This window comes from Nicrophorus vespilloides, unplaced genomic scaffold (genome assembly GCF_001412225.1).
Source record: "Nicrophorus vespilloides isolate i.1.1-1 unplaced genomic scaffold, Nicve_v1.0, whole genome shotgun sequence".
Taxonomy (NCBI): Eukaryota; Metazoa; Arthropoda; class Insecta; order Coleoptera; family Silphidae; genus Nicrophorus; species Nicrophorus vespilloides.
The window spans coordinates 849-11,923 of record NW_017098903.1 but is presented as its reverse complement, the minus strand read 5'-3'; the positions used below and the strand labels follow the sequence as shown (position 1 = coordinate 11,923).

Here is an 11,075-nt window from a genome sequence, read left to right as displayed (position 1 = left end):
TATTCTCCAAAAAAATTGTAAACATTGAGATCATTTAAAAATTTATCGATTTAAGCAGTGAAAATAGAAAATCTTTGAAACTTTATCTGAAAACTATTTACAAAGTAAATGCAAATTGCACTTACCAAATATTTGCACAAGTAAACAATAAATTTTAATTTTTTTTGTAAATTTTTTAAGTATAATTGAAAATCTTTGAAACTTTGAAAACTATTTACAAAGTAAATAAAGAGGATTTTTTTTAAAGAAATTTTATGTTAGTCCTCCAAATTTACATTAAATATTTTTATGTTTTCAGTGGAAATTATAATTAAATATTAAAATTTGTTCTCAAAAAAATTGTAAACATTGAGATCATTTAAAAATTTATCAATTTAAGCAGTGAAAATAGAAAATCTTTGAAACTTTGTCTGAAAACTATTTACAAAGTAAATGCAAATTGCACTTACCAAATATTTGTACAAGTAAACAATAAATTTTATTTTTTTGTAAATTTTTTTAAGTATAATTGAAAATCTTTGAAAGTTTGAAAACTATTTATAAAGTAAATAAAGAGAATTTTTCTTAAAGAAATTTTATGTTAGTCCACCAAATTTTCATTAAATACGTTTATATTTTCAGTGGAAATTATAATTAAATATTAAAATTTGTAAACATTGAGATCATTTAAAAATGATTCGATTTAAGCAGTGAAAATTGAAATTTTCAATGCAAAAAAAATAAATTGTTGTTGATGATGTACATTTGGTGGTAGTTAAATGTAGTGACAGTGACATCTGTCTTTATATCATTTTATTTTATTGTGTGCGTGGGTGGAAAAATGAGGATTTCCACGCGCGTTACTTCTCTTTGTTTTTATTTTATCGGGTCTTAAATCGGATCAGCGTTCGAAGATATTTATGGCGGAGGGAAAATGGAAAAGTTGTCGATTTAATCGCAGTTCGGTCCTGATTTATGCGGAACAAAAGAGGTCGAAATCGGTGCGCCGCCTCCTGCAAAAACCTCTCTCTTTCTCTCTCTGTGTTATTATACTCATAGGGTTTTCTCGCAGCATCCGATCCATACGTATTATATTTTTATTATCCCGGCGCTTTCTCTCTCCTTCTCCAGGGAATTAATATGTGCGAAATCGGGGGCGGCCGTTTTTTCTACCTGATTCTCTCTTTCTCGTACTCATGGATTTGTGTGTATATATATATGTGTTAGTATACGCCACGTTTTTTCGACAGGCGGAGAGAAGATTTAGTCGTCCGCCGTTAGGATTTTGGGGGGTGGCGGCGGATGCGCGCGACTGCGAAGAGTGTTTCGGTACAGTGTGCAGAAGAGAAGGATGAGAAAAAAAAATAGTATATATATATATTGTACAGGGTGGGGGCGGCGGTAGGCGTCGCGACGCCGCGGCTGTGTGTGCGCGCCAGGAGGGCGTCGGTTAAGTGGTCCAACAGCTGACGCCTCGAAGAACAGACCCATTTGTATATAATCTCCTCTCCGCCACCCCCCAACAAAATGCATCCCTTCTCGCTCCCTCTTTCACTCAATTCCATTTCTCTCTTTCTCTCCCTTACACATTGCTCCTTCGTCTGTTTCGCTCGCTCGCACGCCTGGGAGGCGCACAATCGGATCACGTAATCAATTATCGGGATTGTTTTCCACCGATTGCCGCCAGAAGTGCGGGAGGGCTTAATAATAAATTTCCGTTTCTCGAGAGGATATGCCACCCACTTCACTTCCAAGCATCTTCGAAACTTCGAGTAATTGCATTTGGGCGAGAGATTATTATTTTCTTTGGTGGATGCGCCGGGCGCATCTCAATCGAATCATCCCTTTTCTTATCGAAAATACACGACAATTCATAGAAAATTTACATGATTATTAATCTCAACACTATAAATATTCATAATGCGTAATAAAAATTTGTAGAAAATGATGAGGAAAGAATTTTTCCATTTGATTTTCAAAGCTTACTTGTGAAAACCCAAATATAAGTATTTTCTTCTTTTGTTTTTAAATATTGATATTTTAATAAAATATTGTAAACAATAACAATTATAAATTATAAGTAATTTCAATATTTTGGTGAAAAAAAATTACAATTTTCACTTTTTATCTTATATTTCGTAAAAATTAATATTCTCAATTAATAAATATAATTTTTTTCTGTTTTACAAATTTCTAATTATATTAAGAAAATAAACATTTTTGTTAAGTTTTCATTTTACTTTAGTTTAATCAAAGTTTTGTACATAATTCGAAATCTGTTTATTTCACACGCAATTGAAAATATGGAAATTAAAGTTAAAACTATAGAGAATAAAAGTGTGTGTATAATCATAAATGTAATTTGAATAGTTATTTAATAAATTGCTGTCAAATTTAAGTCTATAACTCACAAATTATTGATAACAAATTGATTACAAAAGTTGTAAATTGAAGCTAAATGTATGGAGAATTATATCATTGTCAAAGTTAAAATTTAGTGTCTTCGTATTATTATAAATGTAGCATTAATAATAATTTTGTTATAAATTTCTGCCAAAATTGAAATTTTAAAATTATATTATTGAGAAAGTGTCTTTATAATTTACTCAATTACTCGAAATTTATTAATAACACATTTAACGTGAAACATGGAAATTAAAGCTAAAACTATAGAGAATGAAAGGTGTGTATACTCATAAATGTAACTTGAATAGTTATTTAATAAATCGCTGTCAAATTTAAGTCTATAACTCACAAATTATTGATGAGAAATTGATTACAAAAGTTGTAGATTCAAGCTAAATGTATGGAGAATTATATCATTATCAAAGTTAAAATTTAGTGTCTTCATATTGTTATAAATGTAGCATTAATAATAATTTTCTTATAAATTTCTGCCAAAATTGAAATTTTAAAATTATATTATTGAGAAAGTGTCTTTTTTAATTTACTCAATTACTCGAAATTTATTAATAACACATTTAACGTGTAACATGGAAATTAAAGCTAAAACTATAGATAATGAAATGTGTGTATACTCATAAATGTAACTTGAATATTTATTTAATAAATCGCTGTCAAATTTAAGTATATAACTCACAAATTATTGATTACAAATTGAATACAAAAGTTGTAAATTCAAGCTAAATGTATGGAGAATTATATCATTATCAAAGTTAAAATTTAGTGTCTTCATATTTATAAATGTATCATTAATAATAATTTTCTTATAAATTGCTTCCAAAATTGAAATTTTAAAATTATATTATTGAAAAAGTGTCTTTATAATTTACTCAATTACTCGAAATCTATTAATAACACATTTAACGTGAAACATGGAAATTAAAGCTAAAACTATAGAGAATGAAAGGTGTGTTTACTCATAAATGTAACTTGAATATTTATTTAATAAATCGCCGTCAAATTTAAGTCAATAACTCACAAATTATTGATGACAAATTGAATACAAAAGTTGTAAATTGAAGCTAAATGTATGGAGAATTATATCATTATCAAAGTTAAAATTTAGTGTCTTCATATTATTATAAATGTAGCATTAATAATAATTTTCTTATAAATTTCTGCCAAAATTGAAATTTTAAAATTATATTATTGAGAAAGTGTCTTTTTTAATTTACTCAATTACTCGAAATTTATTAATAACACATTTAACGTGTAACATGGAAATTAAAGCTAAAACTATAGATAATGAAAGGTGTGTATACTCATTAATGTAACTTGAATATTTATTTAATAAATCGCAGTCAAATTTAAGTCTATAACTCACAAATTATTGATGACAAGTATAATACAAAAGTTGTAGATTCAAGCTAAATGTATGGAGAATTATATCATTATCAAAGTTAAAATTTAGTGTCTTCATATTATTATAAATGTAGCATTAATAATAATTTTCTTATAAATTTCTGCCAAAATTGAAATTTTAAAATTATGTTATTGAGAAAGTGTCTTTATAATTTACTCAATTACTCGAAATCTATTAATAACACATTTAATGTAAAATATGGAAATTAAAGCTAAAACTATAGAGAATGAAAGGTGTGTATACTCATAAATGTAACTTAAATAGTTATTTAATAAATCGCTGACAAATTTAATAATTTAAAATTTTGCTCCACAAAAACAATAGTGTCTTCACATATTTGTCTATAACTCACAAATTATTGATGAGAAATTGAATACAAAAGTTGTAAATTGAAGCTAAATGTATGGAGAATTATATCATTGTCAAATTTAAAATTTAGTGTCTTCATAATATTATAAATGTAGCATTAATAATTTTCTTATAAATTGCTGCCAAAATTGAAATTTTAAAATTATATTATTGAGAAAGTGTCTTTATAATTTACTCAATTACTCGAAATCTATTAATAACACATTTAACGTGAAACATGGAAATTAAAGCTAAAACTATAGAGAATGAAAGGTGTGTTTACTCATAAATGTAACTTGAATATTTATTTAATAAATCGCTGTCAAATTTAATAATTTAAAATTCACATATTTGTCTATAACTCACAAATTATTGATGAGAAATTGAATGCAAAAGTTGTAGATTCAAGCTAAATGTATGGAGAATTATATCATTGTCAAAGTTAATATATAGTGTCTTATATCATTGTCAAATTTAAAATTTAGTGTCTTCATATTATTATAAATGTAGCATTAATAATATTCTTATAAATTGAAATTTTAAAGTGTCTTTATAATTTACTCAATTACTCGAAATATATTTATAACACATTTAGCGTGAAACATGGAAATTAAAGCTAAAACTATAGAGAATAAAATCTGTGTAAACTTAGAATCTTAGCATGAATTAATTTAAAATAAATTGTAGTTTAAATTTGTAAGTATAAAAAATGTACGAATTTCATATTTTACTCGAAATCTATTAATCATACATAAAAAGTAAAGTATGGATATTAAAGATAAAAATGTAGAGAATATAAAGTGTGTATGATTATATACGTATCTTTACATAAATGTATATAAAACATTATTGCTGCATTTTTGTTACTGTTTGTTCCCACGGAAACTGACGTTTTTTTTTCTCTAAACGTTTAGCGTTTGTTCGTGGTATTCGTGTTTTGTTCTGTTTGTTTTTTGTTCTGGGGGGTTGGAGGTGGCAACCGACGATGAAATATGCGTGTGTTCGGCATGTCGGGTGCCGCCCCCTACGACCGAGCAGGGTTGTCCCCCCGAATAACCAGGAAAACAACAAACGAACGCCGGACAGTGTATCTGCAACTCTACTACCTCCACGAAACAGGGGAATCCCCAAATATATACACAGAAAAAAACAGCAGCAATTGTAGGCAAAAATTGCATAAAGCCCCATAAATCCCGGTCGGTGTGTTTTTAACACCTTGTAAAAACATCCCATTGTTGTTGCGTATCTGTGCAGCGGAGAGAGAAAAAAGTGCATCATCGGGATGCGCCCTTTGTGCTATCAACCCCTAAAAAAAAAAAATTTGGGGCTGCAGAAAGATAAAAAAAAAACCGCTTAAGAACCATTGAAAACATGCATGTATGGATGTAACAGCTCTCTCCTTGTGCCACCTATAAAAATATAATATGATAATATTTATGTTTGGGATTAAGTGCGCGCACACACACACACAATGAATGGGACGTTACAGACCGACCTAACAAACGGTAAAGCCAAAAAATAGGAGGAGAAGGCTAGAGAGAAAAAAATGAACAACGACAAGAAGAACAACGGTCACGCCCATTTGGGGTTTTTCGAGAGAGGGATACATAACCATAGCAACAATGCTTTTCTCATAGCCACCTAAGATAATAAGGGATCCCAAACATCTATTAATTCCATATTAGCCAAACGATCACAAAGGGATGTTTTTTTTACCTTTTTTTTACCTTTATGTAATACAATTTGTATACATTATACAATACAATGTGTGTACACTATTATAGTTTATTAATAATTAGATAAGTTTAGTAGTTAAGCAATATGTGATAAACATAATTTGTCTTATTTAATCTGAAATTATTTCATGGATAATTGAATACGAGTTGCCAAGTGAGGGTGGAAATGCTTTTTTCTTTTTATCTCATTTCCTTCTTTTTTATTTTCTTTTCCGCTTTCGGTGACATACAATCAAATCGGCGTGAAACGATGGAAAGAGATAAAATATCGATTTGCCCTCGTCTTTCATTTTTTATTAATTTTATTTCTGCGAAAGGCAGCGCTTTTATTGTTGATCGTAAAGTTACCATGGAAATGGTAGCACATAAGTAAGGATAATGTCATGGCGATAATACCATATAATTCTCAATTGTTTTTTCTTTTGTTCTAAATTTTAATTACAATTAGTTTTTTTTAGCATTTATATTTAGATAAAAAATTATACTACTATAATAAACATTTTCTATATAAAATTCATGTTTTACTCTATTTACTCACGTCTTGTAACTGTTTTATTTGTTCTATTAACTAAATGTCTTTAGTGTATAAAGAATTAAACAAAATTTGAATATAAAATTTCTATAGAAAAAGTATAGAAACTTGAATAAATTAAAAGGTATTAGAAATATAGTGTGCAAAATATTATTGAAAACTTTTTGAAAATAAATTAGTCTTTTAGTAGAAATTTAAACTATAATTATTATAATTATTTGATAGTGTATTTAACAATGTTACAATGAGATTTCAGAATGTAGTATATCTTTCAACTTAATACTTATTGAAAATTTTGCATCTTTTCTTAAAGAATTTCTTTGCAAATTTTGTATACACATTGGAAATCTGAAGGATTATATTTTATACTTTGCTTTACGTGTGAATGTTGATGATGTAGTGATGTAGTTTTAGAATTCGATTAGATTTGTTTCATGTTTTCTATTAAAATTTTTAAATTATCTTCAGTGCAATTTCAATGGAAATCTGAAGAAGTACACTTCTTTTAGTATAGTTTATTTTAAGATGAAAGTGTGATCAAATTATGTAGTTTTCTTTATATTCTATTAAATTGACAACATTTTAAAGGTGATAATTTCTTTTTGAAGTCTAAATAAGAATCAATGAAGAATTCAGAAGATGTTATCTGTTATGAAGACAATTTGTATACATTGAAAATCTGAACTAGTGCTAATTGTAATTGAATTTTATTGAATGAATATTTCAGAAAATGTTATCAAATATTTAGAAATTGATCTTGAAGACAAATTCTTTGAAAATCTGAAGAAGTGTTAATTATAATTGGATTTTATTTAATGAAGATTTCAGAAAATGTTATCAAACGTTTTTCAAGTAATATCGAAATCAATTTCTTTGAAAATCTGAAGAAGTGCTAATTCCAACTGGATTTCATTCAATGAAGATTTCAGAAAATGTTATCAAATATTTAGAAATTGATCTTCAAGATAAATTCTTGGAAAATCTGAAGAAGTGTTAATTCCAATTAAATTTCATTTAAGACAATTTCTTTCAAAATCTGAAGAAGTGTTACATATAATTGGATTTCATTCAATAAATATTTCAGAAAACGTTATCAAACATTTTTCAACTAACATTGAAAACAATTTCTTTGAATATCTGAAGAAGTATTAATTATAATTGAATTTCATTCAATGAAGATTTTAGAAAATGTTATCACATATTTATAAATTGATCTTCAAGATAAATTCTTGAAAAATCTGAAGAAGTGTTAATTCTAATTGGATTTCATTCAATGAAGATTTCAGAAAACGTTATTAAACATTTTTCAAGTAATATCGAAGACAACTTCTTTGAAAATCAGAAGAAGTGTTAATTCTAATAGGATTTCATTCAATGAATATTTCAGAAAATGTTATCAAATATTTATAAATTGATCTTCAAGATAAATTCTTGGAAAATCTGAAGAAGTGTTAATTATCATTGGATTCAATGAAGATTTCAAAGTAATATTGAGACAATTTCTTTGGAAATCTAAAGAAGTGTTAATTCCAATTCGATTTCATTCAATGAATATTTCAGAAAATATTCAAGATAATTTCTTTAAAACATCTGTAGAAGTGCATTTCTAATAAAAAAAAAGTTTGATGTCTTCAAAAATGTTTTTGAACATTTCTTTCATTTAATCCAAGACTTCATTTATTTGGAAATCTGAAGAAGTGCACTTCTGATAGACTAACATTATTGCATATATTTCATTTAATTTTTAAGATAATTTCTTTGAATTTCAACTGGAAAACGTTATTTTTTAATAATCGTCAATAGATTTTTTTTAAATTCTGAAGTAGAGTAACGTTATTAAACATTTTCAATGAATCTTTAAGACAATTTCTTTGAAAATATAAATAAGTGCACTTCTAATAGTTTTATTTTTTTGTTCTAATTCGATTTCAATTAATGAAGACATTGGAAAATGTTATTTTTTAATAATCGTCAATAGATTTTTTTAAAATTCTGAAGTAGAGTAAAGTTATTAAACATATTCAATCAATCTTTAAGACAATTTCTTTGTAAATCTAAAGAAATGCACTTCTAATAGTTTTATTTTTTTGTTCTAATTCGATTTCAATTAATGAAGACATTGGAAAATGTTATTTTTTAATAATCGTCAATAGATTTATAAAGTAACTTTATTAAACATTTTCAATTAATATTTAAGACAATTTCTTTTAAAATATAAAGAAGTGCGCTTCTAAAGTTTGTTTTGGTTGTGATATTATTTAATAGTTTTATTTTTTGTTCTAATTCGATTTTAATTAATGAAAACATTGTTATTTTTTAATAATCGTCAATAGATTTTTTTTTAAATTCTAAAGTTATTAAACATATTCAATCAATCTTTAAGACAATTTCTTTGAAAATCTAAAGAAGTGCACGTCTTATATAATAGATTGTGTGTTTAGATTGTGAAGATTTTTGTTTTACCTGTATGTATGGAATGCCTGTTATTGTTCTGCTGGTGGTATTCATTCCCTAGGATTGCACTAACACTGAACTTGAGCACTGGCTTCGTGTCCTTGATGATGTTCTCCGTGCCGAGACGGCACTGTATGAGGTTGCAGTCCAAACGTCCGCAGTTCGAGCATATCCTGTTCTTGAAGCAGCTGTTGAAGCGCGCCAGGACATCATCCTTACTGGACGCCATCAACTGCTGCTGCTGCTGAAGTCCTGCAGAACTCGCGATCTGCCGATCCGGCGACGTCCTGTCGCTCTCGCTGTTGTTATCTGACTTCTTGAACTCCCCATCGGATTCCTTCTCGCCGATCTCCGGCGACAACTTCTCCCTCGAGGACAGCAGACTTTCCATCGAGAACGGCGACGCGTTGTTATTGATGATGCTGCTGCTATTGTTGTTATGGTGATGGTGATGATGGTGATGGTGATTGAGACTCTTCAGCATCTTCTCCGGATGGGCGAGGAAGTGCAGCGCGGTGTTCTGGAACATGTTCATCGCTCGCTCCGCGATCAGCGCATCCTTTAATTTATTTAACAGCCCAGGCCCCGGATAAAACAGCGGAACGATAAAAACGCGCAAGAAGAAGCGAACAAATAGAAAGAGAAAGAAGAAAAAAAAAAACGAAAGAGGACGCAGCGCGCGCGCCCTTAATCTATATCCTTCTCTCTCTCTCACACATACACACTCAATATACAAAAAGGGGGCTTTTTCTCTGATTTTTTGTTTTTTTTTCTTTTTTGGTTTGGATGCTGTAAATCTGCGAGTGCGAGCGAGACGGTTGCGGCGTGGAGGAAAGGGATCAGGGCTCGGGCTCGGTCTGCAGATGACTGTGTGTGCATTTATTGAAATATCTACCCGTGCTTTTGGGGGCTGGACCGCGCGTTGTACGAAGGGGTGGGACTTCTTAACGCCGTTATTCGCATGTTTCCACGGCTTACTGCCTCTCTCTACGTGTGTCTCTGAATCTCGATTTGTATGTGTGTACGTATTTCGAAACTCTCTCCCTTCCACCACTCTTCAATGCAAACCCTACGGCTTCATCGATATAATATAACAGCAGCAACAGCAACAACAACAACAAATAGCCAATGATTCCTTCATCCCTTCATCTCTCTCTCATTTTAACCAAATAATACATCTCACTCTACCGTTGCCTTTTTGTTTGTTTCTTCTTCCCTCCATTCCCTACACTCACTCACACACACACTGTATTCATTGCACGCCCGTTGTCCGTTAGGGCTCCATTTATTAGCAATTATGCCCTTTTAACAGGCCGCAGCCTTCCACGTATTTATCTACTATTAAACCACAACTACAATAATCATCACATCACCAATAAAAAAAGAAACATATATAAAATAATTATTTCTCTTAATAGTCGAATACCATACAAAAACAAATAGTTATTGCTATGGTAACCAATTTCGTTGTCATTGACAATAATTCAATTAACAATTATCACCGATAAATCTACATAAACTTTATTATTATGAACTTTTAAGACATATTTCTCTTAACTAATCGTATTTCTCATACTTAACATAAAAAAATATTTAATTTTAATTTTTTAAAAAATTATAGTTTCTTTTATGAATTTTATATTGAGGAAAAAAAAGTTAATTACAAATATACAGTGCAATAGTAATTACGGTAAATATTATTTAGTTGCTATGGTGAGAGAAACATAATTGAAACAAAAAACAATTAAAAAAATCTTATTTCAGATTTCATAATAAATATACAAAATAAATAGAAAATCTAACGAAATTTTGATTTTATTCATGATTAAAATGTGCGTTTCAATATTTTCTCCGTATAGATTTAATTTGAATGAAAAAGAAATAAAACTTATTTAAAACTCAATTTTATTTCAAATAACTGGATTTTTTTGAAGTTATGAATTGAAAACAGAAGAAAATTGGTAGAAACTAATTGTATTTAATAAATGTCCATGGAAATTGCTTGATTGAGAAACCAAGATCAATGGAAGGAAATGGTGGAAAGTCAATTATTTCTAAACAAATGTTTTAATTTTAGAAAAGTTATTTTTAACAAAGAAAAAATTTTTGAATAATTGCATTTTTTTACTGTAATTGTAATTACATAATAAAAGAATAAATTCATTCATAAATTCATTAGATTTGTTTTTTGTCATGGCAA

At 28.6% G+C, this 11,075-nt stretch overlaps 1 protein-coding gene across 1 annotated transcript in view; it reads right to left on the bottom strand.

Annotated features, from left to right (window-relative positions):
* LOC108563487 (homeobox protein DBX1) overlaps positions 1 to 9,574 on the bottom strand; it is a 15,283-nt gene extending 5,709 nt beyond the window's left edge. The window contains exon 1 of the mRNA XM_017922178.1: positions 8,885 to 9,574. Within this exon, the coding sequence (XP_017777667.1) occupies positions 8,885 to 9,410 (526 nt within the window). The 5' untranslated portion in view covers positions 9,411 to 9,574. The remainder of the gene's footprint in view (positions 1 to 8,884) is intronic.
* Positions 9,575 to 11,075: the final 1,501 nt, after the last annotated feature.